At 45.3% G+C, this 18,445-nt stretch overlaps 1 protein-coding gene across 10 annotated transcripts in view; it reads left to right on the top strand.

The window, feature by feature from the left end:
* fnbp1b (formin binding protein 1b) overlaps positions 1-18,445 on the top strand; it is a 52,271-nt gene that overhangs the window by 21,329 nt on the left and 12,497 nt on the right. For 5 of the 10 annotated variants that reach the window (XM_079178911.1, XM_079178914.1, XM_079178912.1 and 2 more), the window contains exons 4-10: positions 59-206; positions 6,461-6,523; positions 8,126-8,230; positions 12,768-12,896; positions 13,568-13,714; positions 14,689-14,880; positions 16,411-16,599. In XM_079178911.1, the coding sequence (XP_079035037.1) occupies positions 59-206; positions 6,461-6,523; positions 8,126-8,230; positions 12,768-12,896; positions 13,568-13,714; positions 14,689-14,880; positions 16,411-16,599 (973 nt within the window). The remainder of the gene's footprint in view (positions 1-58; positions 207-6,460; positions 6,524-8,125; positions 8,231-12,767; positions 12,897-13,567; positions 13,715-14,688; positions 14,881-16,410; positions 16,600-18,445) is intronic. The other 5 variants (XM_079178910.1, XM_079178918.1, XM_079178917.1 and 2 more) reach the window with 2 other exon arrangements.

The following is an 18,445-nucleotide window of genomic DNA, read 5'->3' as shown; positions in this document are numbered from 1 at the left end:
TTCGCATCTGCCTTTTGCAACCATCTTTCCTCTGACATCACTTCCTGTCTCTCACCAGGTACACCTTCTGTCGAGCCTTCCTGACGTCCCTCAACGAGTTGAATGACTACGCGGGTCAACACGAGGTTATAGCGGAGAACCTGACGTCGCAAATCATCAGCGAGCTTTCACGCTACCTGCAGGAGCTCAAGTCTGAGAGAAAATCGGTGGGACATATTTTTATATTGCGCTCTTTTTTCATATTCAATATTGCTAGTTCCTCCTCATCTTGTCAGTCTCCCCTCGCCGGTTTACTTGAGACAGAAGGATACGGATTCTGTAAAGGGGGAAAAAAAGAGACACTGCCTACGAGAAATGAAGTAGCTCATTCCCGCTGCATACTCTATGCTCCATGCACTGAGGTCATCGCTGAGTAAATATAGATACACCCCGAAGGCTCGCCAGAAGTGCAGAACGTGACCGACCGAGTCCTTTTTATGGAACAAAGTCACCGTCTCTCTCTGTCATTACAGGCTTATTTCACTCTTTTATGAATCATCGTACAAAAGATTTTATGCACTGTTCTTAAATGCTGAAGTCACTTTCGTCCTCACCATTACAAAGGGATTTAGAAGAGCGGTGGACCTGCTGTGCATGATTCACAGATAACAGTGTGGGCGGCCATTAAAGCCGTAGAGTGAGTGGAGGAGCAGAGAGAAAACTACCCAGCTGGAAAAAAGAAAAAAAGAAAAAGGACTTTCTGAAAAATCTGTCATGGACTCTTGTGTCACGGAAGTCCAGCTGAGGGAACTGGAGTGGAAAACCAAAACCAGAGGGCTGCTCAGCGGCACAGTGGCCTTTTTTTAGAGTATATGTGCACAACTGTGTTGCTGCATCTGCTACCTGAATACAGGAAGCCCTGTGTCGCATGATCAGTTTAGATTTTCAGTTTGATTGTAGGGGATTTCAAGTGATTCAGAAGGGGAAATCACCCACCGCCCCCAGGCCTGTTCTGCTCTTTTGGCTTTGGCTTAGCCTGGCTCGGTTTGGCTTGGCACAGTGTCTGTGTCTCTAGTGTCCACATAGAGGGTCCAGGGTCAGGCCCATGCTGTTCTGAGGCTGCAGGATGTCCCTCTGACACCTCTCTTCAATTTTCCGCTATTTTATTTCTAAATATAAACAATCCCCCCCCCCCCCCCTCTCTCTCTCTCTCTCTCTCTCTCCCCCCTCTCGGTCCTCCTAGTTTGTCATGCGTCTGCTTCTCGTGACTAAAACAAGGCATAGCTGTAGGGGGGGGGGGGGGTTCCCAAAATGTCTTTTCTGAACAGAAGATCGTTTCATCTAAAAGTCATTGAGCAAATAGTTTCTCTGTCGTATTCAGAACGCTGTCCTTGGAGGGCACATGTGGCCCATTTCGCTTTTTTTTCTCCCATTTCATTTTTCATTCAGTGACACACTCGCATCCTCAGCACACTCATGAATAATGGAGAACTGGGGTGAAGCACAATTCCTAGTAGCAGAGGGACTGAGGCAGACAGGGATTTCCAGGGAGTTGGATGGCTGGGTCAAACAAGGGGGGCTGGAATCCAGAGACCTGGACAACAAGGACAAACTGAACCAGGCTTTTATGCAGCAGAGAGTGTAGGTGGCTTGATTGCAGATGTGCAGGCTTGAGTGGCAGCAGCCGATCAGGAAACCGCGCCCGGCTCCAGACAACACAAACAGGAGCGTACAAACACAACGGGAGAGCGTGAACGGGGAAAGGGGAGACTAGGACCCGGACATCAAGGGTCGAAGAGGCTGCTAAGCTACAAAGAAAAAGATCTTCATCCAAACAAATTCCCCAAACAACATTCAGGGTTTCATAGTAAGCCCGTCCGTTTAGAAAGGTGAAGGGTGTTTGTAAAGCAGCCGTTCCCCATGACTTCCCCAGCTTCCTCGTCATTCTCAGCTCCGCTTTCATTCACATGAATTTCTAAGCACCACTCTCTGTTTTTTCAGTTGTAGCTTCTTCTTTTTTTTTTTTTGTGGGATTTGCGTCTATGTCAGACAAAGCTATGCAGGCCGACCCAGACACTGGGATTAGAGGAGGGTCAGGTCCCGCCTTTCCTGGGTTTATACAGAGTTTATTGGACGGGCAAAAGTCCACACTACAAACCTGAAGGAGAAAGAAAAAGAATACCTCATTAGTTCCTCATGTGGGGCTGTTTTGTAACTCTGCCCGGCTCCCGTCGCCGTTTCCCCCGAGTGAACCTCTCGCTAAGCTCAGCGTGGGGTGCCACAGGAGGTGAGGCCAAGAATGTTTTCTCAAAGGATTTGATCTGCGAGCAGCTACACTTGTTTTTTACAAAAGTGGAACCTGGTTTTATAGGTCAGAACGCTCCATTTAATGTGTTATGCAAACATGTTTCTCTCACTTGATTTGAATCATAAAGGCACGGGAAGAAATCTCAAAATCTCATTCCCCCAGGCTGCTTTATGGTCTAATGGTGTCAGAGGCAATGATGAAGAGCAGGCAGGGTTAATATGGGATGAAGAGCCTAAGTCTCATTGGACTGAGATTGTGCTGAGGGGTCATAATAAAAGGTGTTGGGTCAGCACACCAGGCCTCTGATCACAGGGCTTAGGTATTCTCTCTAATGAGGATTGATGAAGACCCTTAAAGACTCAGCAAGACCTCCAGAGACTTCCATTTACTGTAACATTTACAAATGTCACCATACTGTGTTTACTGCATATATCTATAGCTATAGGGCTGTGTATTGGCAAGAATATGGTGATGCGATACGTATAATGATACCGGGGTTACGATTCAATATAGTGCGATACTGTAACTTTTTTATTAATGAAATCAGAACAGTGGGATCTGTGTTAGTCCCTGTAACAGTCTCCATCATAGCTCATCTTTTTGTACAATCAGAGACGCTTTCTGACAAATCTTTGCACGTAAACTATTAATGAACAAATCGATACAGCATCACACTCGAGCGTATCCATATCTTCTAATATTGACGTGTGTTAATGAAGTCCACCTGAGGATTAGTTCAGTGTGTGCTCTTTTCAGTCCACTTGCGCCATCAGCACATACTTATATCTATCGGCGTTGGGGGGGAGTTATATCTGTCTCATCCTGCTGCGATGTGACATGTTCAACCAGCTAAAAAAATGTCTAAAAGAAAGCAATTTGGCATTACGTTTAGCGAATAGTCAGCTGAAAACTGTAATATGCTGTAAAACATCTTTTAGGTGCTCTTGGCAGGAGATGCCGTCCTCATTTATCTCTTAAGGAGGCAGAGAGGAGAGAGCCGCAACCACAATGGAAGAACAATGTGTCTCTCTGGAGTGGCCTCGCATGCCTTCTCGCGTTGAGTGGAAAGACAAATAGGAAGCTGAGAGGGAGAATTGATCGCGGGATCTTTTCCACAGCCGCTGCACGCACACTTCGGTATAGAATACCTCTAATGGTCTAAACATGAGGAGAGAAGTCAGTGGAGCTCCTCACGAGGTTTGATCATCTCTCAAGTCTCTAGATCTTGTATGACTTGTGGCTATTCCTACTACCTGATGATTATATGTGTGTTGACAACTGTACAGGACTGCAGGTGCACATTCCTGTGAACCAAGTCATGGCAATGAATGACGGACAGATCAGTTTAGAGCTTGTGTGTGTGTGCGCACAGGGGCCACCCCTGCACGCTAGTAGTAGACTCAAAAAGTGCAAATTCCGGTGCTGCGAGGGAAAGTTTTTGGAGCGGCAGCGGAGGACGTTTGTCGATTGCCTCGTCTTTCGCCTCATGTCTTTTGTTTTTTGCGTGTCACAGACAGTCTGTCCCACCTCAGCTCAGTCTGGTACACGGATGACACTAGAAAGTAGAGCCTCTCTACTGAAGGCCGACAGTAGATAGGAGCCGCTGTAGCTCAGGCTTGAGACACCATAACAATAGACTACTTCAAATGAAAATGTATTGATCGACTTCATTCTCTGCTCAGGATGCCAGTACTGAGCAGAGCATTGCTGCACACTCTTTACTTCTCATACAGATGTTTGCTACTACACTATTGCTCTGAATCCCGTATTTACAACATTGAAGTTATTAAATCTGCTGATCTAATGTGTTTAGAAGTTTAATGATCGTATTTTCCAGTTCTTCTGTCTTTCAGTTAACGTATCGATGGAGTTAAAGTTTGAAATCCAGGTTAAGAATCTGTTCACTCCAGCTTTTGTCCTCTGTGGCTGTGTCTGGGTAACTGAGAGTGGCAGCTTCAGGTCAGCGACCTGTTGAAGTGTCCCAGATGTCCCCGACAGTGCCAGCAGTCACATGCTGTTACTGAGAAGGACGTGTGTGGGAGGAAGACGGGGTGTGTCCCGCTCTTCCTCGTGCTGAACATGAGGACTGGGTGAACCGAGGTTCTATGCATTTAATAAACACAGAGAGGCCAAACACTGCAGAACATCTGCATGGCTGCAACATTCATACCTGCGTCCCAGATGGCCGTTAGTCACAAACGATGATGCGCGCACTTTAGTTTGAAAGCGAATGAGCTCATGTTTCTTGTTTTTTTTTAATCCGTGGATCTTTTCGTCCTCCAGCAGGATCTCATGATTCTAAACGAGCGTCAACATAGTTTGTTTATCTGTGACGGATGATTAGGTTATGCTGGATATTTTTCAGATATGTCGTTATGGAGACAAATGTTTGGTTGGAAGGAATGCTCCACAGTAACAATGATGTCACCCAGTCTTGTGCTGCGCGTTGTGAAAAAAGGGCTTCATTGTATCGCCCCTGTATCCTATCATAAGACATATTTCCAGAGCTGAATAAGATTCTTCTTATCATACGGGAATTTAAAGGTCAGGGTCTTAATAACGGCGGTTGTAGAAAAAACAAAATGCTTGATTATTCATCGGTTAGGAGGCGCCACAATGTCCCATTTTGTGTTGGAGCTGAAATACTTCCTCTGAAACACTGGAGCACTTCCTCATTCTGCTCAGCTTCCCTCGAAACTTTAGGATATGAGAAGTGTGACTATTTGAGGTGAACCAGGGCACATTCTCACTACTCTCGTATTCAGGTGGGATTAACCTTTAGGACGTCTTCATTTCACATCTCATGCTTGTGTGTAGCACACAGAGTACTGAGGACTTCGCTTGTGTACTTCTCTTGCACTGAAATGCAAGAAAAAAGCGTTCTGTTCCGTCTACAATGGCCTGGTCCTTTACTGAATCGCAGCATCGATATTCAGCTCAGCTCCTGACCCAAGCTTCCGCAGCCAGCGTAACCAGGGGAGACCTCATTGATAGTCAAGTATCAGTGTCATATTCACTTGAAATTTGCTTCTTTTGGGGAGTTTTCTTCTTTTTTTTTAGCAGATTAACATGACCACAGGATATGGAGGAATTATCCGCATGCTTGATAAGTCGTCGCAATTTAATTTTGAAAACGGTTTTAAATTGGTGCTCTGGTGTTTTCCGGGGGGGTCTGGCTGTGATCCACACAGAGAGCTGGAGAGAGATGTGCTCCGGTCCCCTGGAGCGAGAGAGAAGCCAAGTGAGGCCGCTAACAAAAAGACACACACACACACACACCGTATGTGCTGTGTGTTCACACAAGCAGCTGCCATCTAGCCTCGTCTGATATGCGACACCTAACGGTGCCATAATCCATTGTGACCTGTCCGTCTCACCTTAGATTACAAAATCTGGCTTCCATTTTTTTTATCTCATGTTGTGTTCACTGGAAGCTTCTCATTGTCACCAACCCTTCATCAGTTAGCCTTTCTCTGTTTCTTATGCTACTTTCTCCTCTTAATGGTTATAGAGTTCATGATATTAGTGCACCTTCTATGTATGCATAGAGCTCAAGCAGAAGGCTCAGAGGACAGTTATTAACTACACAAACCTTGCCGTTGTCACCATGCTGTGCACACGACATGTGACTTTAATGCCGAACAGACGCTGTTTTTATGTTATTGGTCCCTCGGTTGTCATTGTTAAGTGATCTACAGTATGTTGGACCTTTTTTTAGTTTATTGGAATCTCCACTTAGTACAAAGCCTTCATTCAGTTAGATTTTTTTTTAGTGTTGGTGCTAAATGTATGTTGAACTTGTAACACTGTTCTTTCTTGGTGCACCTGTGTTGATCTGATGATGCGGCTGCTCTTTAATCAAATCAACCTGAAGCTCTACTCTATGCTGGAGCTTGTGTCTCTGAGAGTTAAGCCTGTGGATTGTATGCTCATAATTTGTAATGTAGCTACAGTATAGTGTCTATGTGAATTTGCCCTACTTTCTCAGCTTACATTAATACTTCCCTGACACAGTGTGAGTAATATTCACAGTGTTTAATGGTGGTTGAGACTCTCATTTCAACTGCTTCTAATTTATTATCCCTACGATGTCACGGTCTCCTGCTTTCAAATCTCTTATGAATAGGATGATAATATTTCTAATTTCCCCCCCATCCCCATCTCTTTTGACAGCACTTCCATGATGGTCGTAAGGCACAGCAGCACATTGAGAGCTCGTGGAAACAGCTGGAATCGGTAAGTGACCCCATCAATGCGCCGTACCACAACAGTGACTCAAGAGAGACAAAAGTAGAACATTACAAACAAAATATATTTTTTCCATGTGCATTCAGATTTGGGTATTATTGCAATCATTCATCAAATACATAAAAGTCTAAAATGGCAATAAAAGGAATAAAATCTGAAATAAAACTGCAGAGATGGTCTATTGATGTAAATGGCTGAAGGCTGTACAATCAGTCGTCAGCGGCCTTATGATCAATCAACATCAATGCTACTAAAGCACATGCTTCAACCGACATTAATGAGGAGCAGTGTGACTATGAAGTGTATCATTAAGCTGAGGGAGCGCATACAGTGGGTGGCAAACAGTTTGTTTCTAACTGAAAAAGGAAATATCAGTAGGAGGCCGTGTACAGAGCCCTGAGGGACCTCGTGTTCTGTCTGCACCATAAACCTCAAACAATGTGACATTAATTGCACTCAAAATGGAGACTGGGCATGAATATTAGCATGGGAAGAATATACAAGATGGACTTATGATAAATAATGTTGGTTTTAAGCTTCCTGAGGCTTTATCATTTCACGATCTGTATTGTTCTCTCCAGGAAGGCTGATCTGACACAAATGTGTCTGTTGACATCAGAGAGACAGAAAATACTAAAGTAGAAAAATAGAGCTGTACTGAGTAATTCAAAGCTTCATTCGTAACGTTGACATTTCATTTCTAAATCAAGATTTCAATTCTGTGCAGCTTTTTCTAATCATTCTGTCGGACGCTGGTATTTCTGCATAGTTGCAGATAAAGATTAGGCCGAACTAATACTATTAGTATTGCACACAAATTCACAAAATGTTTTTATCTCGACAAAATAGTCTGCTTTATAGAACCACAATAACCCCCGAAAAAACCCTCTTAATTTCTTTTAGAGCGATGAGACATAAAATATGACGACAGACCTTTGAAGTTTTATTAGAAAACCTCAGAAGCCTCGAATGTAAAAAAAAAAAGGGGCATTTGGTAAAACCCTAAAGCAGAACTAGAAATACAAAAGTTTCGCTTTTCTGCCCTTTTAGTCGTCAGTTGGCCAGACTAACATTGATTTAGAATACTCTATAATTCCAATCTTTGTTAAAACCCTCGATAAGATCATATCCAGGAGGGCCTGCTTCATTTGTTTAAGTGAAGCAGCTGAAAGAGAGATTGCACAGAACACCACTTCTTATCTCTGCCTGACCCCTTTGACGGGGGGGAGAGAGAGAAAGAGCCCCGGAGATATGCATAACTGCCCTGTCCTCCTCAAACCTTCGCTGTGCGTTCAATGCTCCCATTGTGTGCGAGGCAGATAGGCATAGTTCAGAGTGCACGCTGGCCCAACAAACACGGATTGTTCACCCGGAGGGGTCGAAAGAGGGTTGAATGAATGCTTGTTTTTCCGTACACAAATGGCCACTATGGACATTTGTTTAATCTGCAGGCTGCAGAATTTTAGACCCCCATCGCTGTGTCAAGAGGCGTAAACTGACCTCTGTCACACACAATGCTGCTGAAATCTATGTGACGTGTATGTTACATGTTGTGACGTTCATTGCATTTGCTTTTCTGTCTGTTTTCAGTGTAAAAGGAGGTTCGAGAGGGACTGTAAAGAGGCAGACAGAGCACAGCAATACTTCGAGAGGATGGACTCTGACATTAACGTGACTAAGGCTGACGTGGAAAAGGTATGTGTCACTGCACGCTCGCGCAGCAAACCACCGATCACGCGAGCTTGTCCCATGCCCTCCATGCTTAACACAGTTGCCTGGCCTTCCTCACCCTCCCACTTTGCACCCTCCCCCTTTCTCTCGCCATTTAAGTTTACACCCCCCCCTCCCCTCCTTCCACATTACCCCCTAAAGTCCTGACTCCTCAGTCCGAAAGACAGCCTACATTAAGTGACCATGAGTTTGATGCCGGGTTGACTGTGTGTAAAAGCTGGCATTGTCTCAGCAGCACAGCGATCTGCTGCTAAACAAAGCTGATGGCCGCACCGAGTCCTCATTATCACCGCCGAGCAGATACCAAACACTCTGCTGGTCTGTGTGGGCCTTAGCAACAGAGAGGACTTTGTGTCAATGTTGGCGCTTGTGTGTGTGTGTGTGTGTATTACACGTACTTTTGGGGGGGCTTTGCTGTTTTACAGTGAAGAATCTAAATACGTAGTTTGGTCTTTCTGTGATAATACGTACTCCTCAACACATGCAGCGATCGTCCGATTCTCAGGACTTAAAAGACACACAGACCCCCCCCCCCCCCGCCGGGCCTGTAGCTGATGTCATTTCCTGTTGTCACAACCAATTAAAAGAGCCCTCAAAAATCTTTCACCCACATGGCTCCCACGCCCGCAAGGCATCATGGGTCAGCAGCGCGTGCTCTCGCTGCTTCATCAGCTGTTGGAGCGGAGCTCGGGCTCAGAGTTGACACAGTTCAGACCCGATTATTATGCAAATACGGGCTGGAATAAAGAGCCTTTCTGCTCTCTGGACATGCAGCCAAAGAGCTACAATAGGCTTAGGCTAACACTGAACTCAACTGGTAAGACCCGGCACAGCAGCTCAAGAAACTAGTTGTGAAACAAGAGCGGTGTTTGTGTCCGATTACAGTTATTTCATTTATTGAAGCATGAAAGACTCGTACATCACACAGCATTCAGGGCTTTAGTTAGTATCACTGTTTGTGTAAAGTGACAATGTAAACAGCTCTTTATTATGCGAGATATTTCTAAACCGCTTGTGTGTATATATTTACTGTTAAGCAAGAAAGTACCAAATTAAACATTTCCTTTTTCCTCTCGTCTTCCTCTCACTTTAAAATGATTTAAATAAAGTTGATTTGGGAAGCTTTAGAAGACTCACTCAAGTCCACTCTTTCCAAACTTCTATAATGAAGTTGCTGAAGTTGTCATCAGATTGGTCATAATTATAAGAATAAGTGCCAGTTTGAAAGATACCACATTTTTCCTTTAACATAGCCGGTGAATGTGACTCTTTTGGACATTCACTGTCAGATAAGCCTCTTGATTTATTCCAGAACAAACAGAGTGTTCCTGGAAAAACCGGCTGCAGTGAAATAGATGAAAGCAAATGTCTGCAATGCAAGCAGCAAATCAATCCAAAAGCCTTTGTTATGCATTAGTAAATGGTAAGCGGCAATGTAAACTATATCATAAATGTAGTAAATGAGCCGAGAAAAATGATCTGTATGGTCTATTCAGAAACTTAAAACGACTTTAAAACTTGTTGTTATAAGAAGCTCCAGCAAACATTACCATGAACCTTAATAGTCATAATGAATGTTTTCAGTATCTCCTGTTTCCAATATTTAGATCACTGCAAACAGCTCTTTGTCACCTACTCACATTTCCATTGTTCAGAAATGTAAAACTTCTAATACTAATATCAGTCATTGTGGAAGATGATTGGACTTTCTTCCCACATTTCTTAACCTCTGTACTTCATTGGTGTGTTGTATCTGTGGTATAAAGTCTATCAAGTGAAAAAAAGTATGTGGAAATGTGCGAATGTATGAAGAAAGAAAAAGGAAGGGCGCGTGCTTTATTGCTATAGTGTCACTTTTGTGTGTCCGTCTGTGGTTTAGACACCCGGGCTGCGATGTCTCACGACTTCTCCCCACGTGCCTGGCAGGAAAAGTCCTTCAGCTCAGAGTATATAGTTACTATTACACTTCCATCATTACATTCTGGGGTTTTTGGTAAGAAACAGACTTGGTCATTAAACTAAAAAGGCGCAGAAAAGAACAGTCCGTGAGTCACAATGTGTTATTTTCTCTGCAGAGGCGTATTCCTTTCATTATTGTGAGGGCCTTTGAGTACAAATCACCGCACGGGACGACGTGTCACGACCTCGGACTAGTTTGTGTTGGAGTCATAGTCAAAGCCTTTGGGGTTTGAGTAGGTCTGTGTTGGTCTGTGATAGGCGAAGAACACATGTTTTGTTGTCAGCTTAAGTTGTGTGTACATTCAAATGCTGAAGCTAAAGGCCACTTTCAGGATCTGACAAGTTAGTAACCAAGAACTTAACTTTGTCAGTCGCTTGTCTGTCACAACAAAAGGAGAATGGAACCGATAAATCTCCAGGAGTTGCCGTTTGTCTGTGATGTCCCCCCGTAATGCCAAAAGGCTGCAGCTTGTTGAGCTGAGGTATTGTGGTTTTCTCTGCAGCTGGAGAAAAACCTCTTAACGGTTCCCACTCCTCTTCTTGGCAAGCAAATCCCTCAATTTGGGGTTTTGGATTGACAGCCCAGATATCCACAAAGGCTGTTAACAGTTCTTTTAAAAAGGAACCCCGGCTCTCTCACACACTTCTCTGTCGTTGTCATAAAGTATATAAAATAACACAGTGTCCTCTCCGGGTCTGTTCTGCCGTACTAATACCATATGAGTGTGGTGTACCCTTCCAGTATTTCAATCGTGATTGCATTTGCTTCACCTCATACCAACTTCCCCCTTTTTGAGTGATGACACGCCCGGTGGTCCAGGAAGTGCCTCTATGGCAACTTCTTGTTTAGCTGGAAACGGCTAACAATCTTTTGTTTGTGTGTGTTTGTATATCTATTTTTTTTATGCCATGCCTTGAAGCGAAGTTCCCACAAGGTAGGTCCGGCGCACAGAGAGCCTGTTATATCTGTGGGAACACACACACACTGTCTCGACTCGTGTCTCGACCCACACACACACACACACACACACACACACACACACACACACACACACACGCTCTCCTGTGGAGTCTCGACCGGGTCCCTGTAAACACGCCCTGTCCTGTCTGACTGTGATCTGCTCCCCGTACGGTGGCTTTGTCTCTTCTGCTGAACACTTTGTATGTGTGTGATGTTAGCAAAATGTTGCGTAAGGCCACTTTCACTCTAATCTTCATATAGATATTCATACAGATTGATATATATATATACAGAGATGTGAGTAACAGAAAAAAAGAAATGACAGCTTATTTCCAGAACACGACCACAGGATGTGATGCTGCTGCAAGTTTCGATTTTCTGCCATGTTACCATGGCGATGGTGTGTTTGCCCTCATCTTGTCACAACACATTCGGCACCACTTTGCATGCACACACGCCGGCGTTGCACACACACACACACACACACACACACACACACACACACACGCCCCTCTATGCATGCTCACAGGCCTGCACGTCAGTTTTAAACAGCTGGACTTCCACATGTGCTTTTCAGCTTTCCTCTAGATTCCACATTCCTCTTCTCGGGGGCTGTGACTATCTTTTTCCACCCGAGGCATTAATTGTCATCCCTCCTGTGCTGGAAGTAGTGTACCTTTTGTGTCTGACGAGTGTCTCCGCTCTGATGTCTTCTCGTATGTCATCTATTACTTGCCCACGTGTGTGTGTGTGTGTGTGAGCGCTGAGAGACTCAGCTCTTGCCTCAGAGTGGGTGCGTGGGTGAAAACTGGACAGAGTCCCCAAAATGTTTCCCACTGCGACAGATCAGGGTTCCCTCTACTGCCCCGCACCGTTAAATGGCTGCACTGCCCCCCGCACCCCCCCCCCCCCCCCCCCGTGCATCTGCAGACTGCGATCACGGGTTCATAAGGTTATTCTATGTAGTATGTGACCCAATGAAACCACTATGTGTGCGCGGACAGGCCTCAGATCTGATAGAAAAGAGGAAACAGATACGAGTACTTAGCGACAGTACACACAACACACACACACACACAACACACACATGCTATCTAGCTGAGATAATCTCATCTCCATCTGCTCGCCTTGGATCTGTAATAGGCTGCTCCTGCTGCGTTTCTGACTGCCTGCCTTGCCTCCCTGGGACTGAACTAGCTTAAAATAATCAACATTATCAACGGTATAGGGATACGCCAGACTGGGCGGGCAATCAAAACTCCAAATCCCTCCGTTCTGCAGGCAGTGCAGACTTTGTATGTGTTCGTTCTGGTCCACATACTGTATGGTCTACCGCCCAGCGGCTGTTGCTGCAGGAATCTTGCACCTGTGACCGCGCGTCCGCGAGCTTTATGTTTATGTGCGTACACGTGCGTGCATGAACACTGGTTTGCACAAATGTGTCAACTCATGTAGGTTATTATGCTCTGGCTGCGTGTGTGTAACCCATGTGTCTGTGTTAATCCGGGGGACACTGAGGTTTAGCGAGTAGGGCGTCTCTCTGATGTGCACGTTTGTGTGTTGTTGTTTATTTCCTTTCAGGCACGACAGCATGCTCAGTCCAGGCACCAGATGGCTTCAGACAGCAAGAGCGAATACTCCTCCTACCTGCAGAAGTTCAACCAGGAGCAGAATGAGCATTACTTCAACGTTATCCCCAACATATTCCAGGTAAACATAACAGCACCGCAACTTACATCCTAGTTGGTCTGATTTGTTGTTGCACGAACCTGCAAAATCACAAACGAGACGTGTTTTCAGAGCGCCCACCCAAAACATGTTTGCCTCCATTTTGTTTTGTTTATCATTTTCACACTCACAATGTGTGAAAATGCAGCTGAAAGTGCAGACTGATGGCCAGGTCTGCCAGAGTGGTGCATTCATGTGCAATCATTAGCAAGCGTGCGAATTCAATGCTGTTCGCAGCCCACCACCCACACTCCCCTCTGGGTCCACCGCTAAAAATACATTCTGTGAAACACTGAGGGGAACGAGCCGTCGTTATGAAGAGTGCAGTTATTTCCTTACAGTTCTACCAGCTTGTGAGCTGGGAATCACAGTGTTATGAGTTTAAAAACCTTTCTCCACAGAGCGTTCACTTCTCTACTTGCTGTATTTCTTTTAAATTGGGTCGGACATTTAGAAATAGGTAAAGTGCATAAGACCATTTCCCATTCAGTCTGTCAATTCTTTCACACAGTTTGATTCCAATCTCACAGTGTATCATGTTTTCAGCCCTGCCCACTTCACTCTCCGTGCCACTTATTCTATAACACAAGCTGGTTGACCTTTCTTCTACGTGTGAATGTGCCTGCATTTTCATTTGTCTATTGTTTGCGTAGAAACTTCAAGACATGGAGGAGAAAAGAATCGACAGGATAGGAGTGTGCATGAGGACGTTTGCGGACGTGGACCGCCAAGTGTTGCCCATCGTGGGGAAATGTTTAGACGGCATGACGACAGCAGCCGAGTCCATCGAGCCCAAGACTGTGAGTATACAGAAATGAGATGTATGTGCACACACACACACACGCACACACACACCACCATGTGGGACGTATTACTCACTCAGGCAGTGCGTCAGTCAGTCACAACTCGCACACCAGCGATCAGGCTATTACTTAGCTCACAAGCTCCTTTTGTTTTTAGTTTATGCACTTTCACGGAGCTAATAAGCAGATGTTGGCTTACGTTCTGTCCCGTGGCCGATATATTATCTGGATATGGACGTCACGGCAGCGTTCGCCTACGTCGAGGAGAAAACAAGCGGTGTGATTTATTGAGATGTCACACGTTGACTGCCTGCCCTGTGACAAAAAACAAGACTATCCCCAGGGATGGAATAGTATGAGAGTGTGTGTGTGTACGTCTAGCTGTTCGCATGGCCCAGCTCCAGGGAGATGACTCTCCAGCCTGCGATAGTAAACACCGGCGGGGGAATAACGTATCACATGCTCCTTCCCTTGTCTTTGTCTCTCTTCCTCTTGTACACAGTGCACAATCTTTGACCCTTGATCTAAACTCCAAAACCAGAACCCTCTGCCCTTATCAGTTCATGTGGACCGATGCACACTGCGCTTGATTAATGTCCTTCTTCCTGTGTCTTATGAGCCTGGCTGTGTCCCCCGACCTCAGTGTTTTTGTCATAACTCCTGCCTGACAGATTGAGGTCTTTTCCTCTTTCTTCTCTCTCTCTCTCTCTCTCTCTGTGTGTCCATGATGCGCTCATGATCTGTTATCAGACTGAAACTACTATAAACAAGAGTCAACAGGCCCACTACTGTGTCGCATCTTATCTCCAGACCTGCTGATTAGCAGGACAATCTATACTAACAGACATCCCCCCCCCCTTTTTTTAGTCATTGCTTTACATTTTAGGATTCTTCCATTGATATTTAAATTAAAATAAAAAGTGGATGAAACTGTATCAAGGTCACTGATGCCTCCCACTCTCCCCCACTAGGACTCCAAGCAGGTGGTGGAGTCCTACAAGTCCGGGTTCGAGCCCCCGGGAGACGTGGAGTTTGAGGATTACGGCCAGGCCATGAAGAGGACGGCGTCCGAGACCAGCCTGTCCAACTCCAGAGAGGCCAAGGAGAAGCCCGTCGGCAAGAGCAAGGGCAAGCTGTGGCCGTTCATTAAGAACAAGAACAAGGTAACACATGCACACTCCACACGGAGCCACGTCTACGCTCCAACGTGCTGCAGAGCCTCACCGGCTTTAATGCATTTTGGTTTTACCGCAAGATGTTCCTCACACAGAGGTCGCCTTGTGGGGGGGGGGGGCTCACGGGTTGTATTGTTATGTGGTATTTCTATTTCAGACAGCATATGTGTTCAATGTCACATTTTGTAGTGTCTGTTACATTTCTAGTGCTGGTTACGTATTTGATTCAGTCGTTAGTGTTGCCATTTTTGTTGTTATCATTTGCCACCCGTTTCCTCCTCCCCGGCAATCTCCCTCACCGATTTGGGAAACTTCCTTCTGTAACACACACACTAATGCACTTCTACTGTCATCCTGTGGTCGAACTCAACTGGCAAATATTAACTTCATCTGAAATAACAGTTTCCCCCTCACCGTTTCCCTAAATGACTGGCGATTGTATCTTGCGTAGCCGCCTTCAGTTTCCTGCTTCTGAAACAGCAACACTGATCTCGGACCGTCTTGTGGGCTGGTGGCACTGTCGGTATTGAATTAGAGCAGAGCATGAATGAGTAATTGTGAGTGTGTGTGTGGGCGAGAAAGCCTGGAAGCAAGTGTGTGTAATGCTAGATGAGAAACCCCAGCACACTGACTTCATGTGTGCAGGAAATGGTCTAAAACACATCGCTTATCTGTGCTTGTTGTACTCAGGATTAATTTTTCTATAGAGGTTTTTTTTTTTTGGGGGGAGCACAGACAGCCATACAGAGAGGTATTTCTACTTTACATACACAAACGCATGCAAACACAACAGACACGGATATGCAAATTAAACATTACGCTGACATTTCAGCACAAAAGCACCATTATTGCACTCTTTGTCTTTCGACAGAGGGGTTTCTGACTCACTTGCCGCTGCATGCGCATTGCGTGGCGTCTCTGCAACCACCTGATGAATTATGCAGTCAGATGTTTTAGGACAGCGATAAGCAATTACATTTCTCTCATGATGACCTCAAATGCAGCTGCTTGATATCCTTGGGGTTGGGGGGGGGGGGGGGGGGGGGGGGGGGGAATGGTGTCGTCCTAGCTGGCATGTGATGATGTCGGGACAGAGAAAGAATGAGAAGGATCTCTTAAAATGGAAGCCCGCATGCGCTTTGACTGGAACTCTGTGCTTTGTTTGCAGCCGCTTGCTTTAACACATTTTACGCTTCCTACTCACTCTGGTTGTGTTCTTCCTTTTCAACTGTTTTTTTTTATGTTTTATATGTTTTACATACAGCATAACAATTGATACACTAGGTTTAACAACCTTCGGTTGTCTTTTAATTTCTGTTTGGGTTTTCTGTTGTATGTTTATTTTTTAATATCTGTAGGAGGCTTATTTATTTCGTTTTGTGCTCCCTCCTCCTTTTTCCTCCTTTGTCTTTTTGTGTTGGATTCTTTCCCCCTTTCTTCTTCTTCTTCTTCTTCTTCTATGTTATTCCTCCTCCTCCTCCTCCTCCTATCCGCCATGGCTCCCTCTCTTACTGGTAGCTTATGTCCCTGTTAACATCCCCCCACCAGCCCCCACCTGCCCCCCCAGCCTCATCCCCGCCCTCACCCTCTGCTGTTCCCAACGACCCCCAGTCTCCCAAGCAGCACAAGGAGCCCCTCTCCCACCGCCTCAACGACTTCATGACCTCCAAGCCCAAAATGCACTGCCTCCGGAGCCTGAGGCGAGGGGTAAGTGTGTCTGTGCATGTGTCTGTGCGTGTGTGTGTGTGTGTGTCCTGCACCTGTACCTGAGCGCTGTACCTGCTACTGTACACTGTATGGGTGAAGTAATGCAAAGTCTGCACTTTCATTCTGTTTTGAAGGTGATAATGCCTGCATTGGTCAAATCTGTGAAGACCAGCAGTACAACAGGCCTTCCTTTACCCATACAGTGCTCAGCCCATATGCTTCTCTAGCATGCTTCTGTAGCGCATAACTATGAATCCATGGTACTTGTCTGACTCACCAGCGTTCTCTCCATCTCGTCCCCTCTTCATATTAACTCTGCTCACAATGACAGTCCCCCCCCCACCCCCCACCCCCTCTTTGCCGGAAATGAGCAAGATGCCTGAGCAGTCTTGGCAGTAGCATGGAGACAGCAGTAGCTCCCTGCAGTCTGTGCTGGAGGCAGATTGTTTTGTTTTTTTTGCACATGATATAAAAGAAAAGACAAAGAGGGTTAAAGCTTACAACGTGGACAAAGATGGGTTGGTGGGTATGCCAGCAGGCTGACTGAGTCACCATTAGAGTAACTTTAGAAGGCTTCCCGGAGGGTGGCTCTATCAGCACCGGCCTGGCGGGGTCCTGCTGGGTGTCATCACCGGTTCCCGTCCTAGTCCAGTGTGCGTTGCAATGGAATCACTGGGCCGGGCCGGGTCACAGGAATCCTTCCCGTAAACCCACTTCACCCTCCAGCTCTCCCTGACCTCAGGAACTGGGCGGTAACACTCACGTGTTCCTTCCGGGCGCCACAAATAAAGTTTTTGTATTCGCTCACATTTTGAAAAGGGTCAGCAGCTAGTCAAAGTAAAAACATTTGTACCAATTGGTGCCAACATGACGGCTGAAAAGGCAAAAGAACAATACGGTGCCGCAGTGTAGTGTGTGTGCAAGCATATCGCAGAGGAAATGATTGAAGGTCGTCAAAAAAAAAAAAAAAGAAACGGGGAAGTGTGTGTGTTTTTTTTTTTTCCTAGCGTCGGACAGGTCTATCAGGAAGTGCACGTTTCTGAAAGCGGAAGTGCTGAAACAGCTCTCGAGAAGAGCGATAAAAGGGAGCTATATCAGAAGCATTGTGTTCGTCTTCTATGCGCAGATCAAAAAGATTGAGGTTTGACCTTACTGGATTATTTTGTAGCACAGGAAGTGTCTAGAGTCTAGAAGCGGTCAGAGTAGAAATCCCTTTATAGAATCAAAGACTATCTCCTCTCCATATCTCACGACAATACATTTAAATAAGTTGTTCACCCTTTCATGTCTCATGGCAGTAACCTGTTTATGTTTTTCATGTTTGTAGATGTTTAATATATATAGAGCACATTTTTACTATGATTTTTCTTTTAGGAATAAATCAACCATATGTTGTAGGTGACTAGAAGGCAACAGAAGGTGCATCTTTAATCCTGTCAAATAACAAAAAGTCTTTTCGGGACAGCAGCCCGACTACCTCACTGACACAGACATGTTGGTGCTAAAGCCCCTGAACAGCTGCTGGTGGAGTATCAGTGCAATTTCTCAGCTCTTTCACAAAGGAGCTTGCATCCATCCCGGCATATTGAGCAAACCAGCCACAATGTATGACCAGGGCCACAGTATCGATGTTCATTCTGAGAAGGAAAGCTTATTTTGAACAGTCTTAAATAGCCATATAAAGCTTTTAATTCAGTTTCCTCTCCAGAATAAAAGTAGTCTCTTGAAGGTTTTAAACATCTTTCATTTAGATTTCTTTTGTGGAGGCATTATTTTGCTCATTGTCAGTTATTTGTAATTGGTTAGTCCATGTTTAACTCTGGGCCATATCGTTCCATTATACTTT

The sequence above is a fragment of the Pholis gunnellus genome, assembly GCF_910591455.1.
Source record: "Pholis gunnellus genome assembly, chromosome: 18".
Classification (NCBI taxonomy): domain Eukaryota; kingdom Metazoa; phylum Chordata; class Actinopteri; order Perciformes; family Pholidae; genus Pholis; species Pholis gunnellus.
This window is presented reverse-complemented; position numbering and strand designations above follow the sequence as displayed.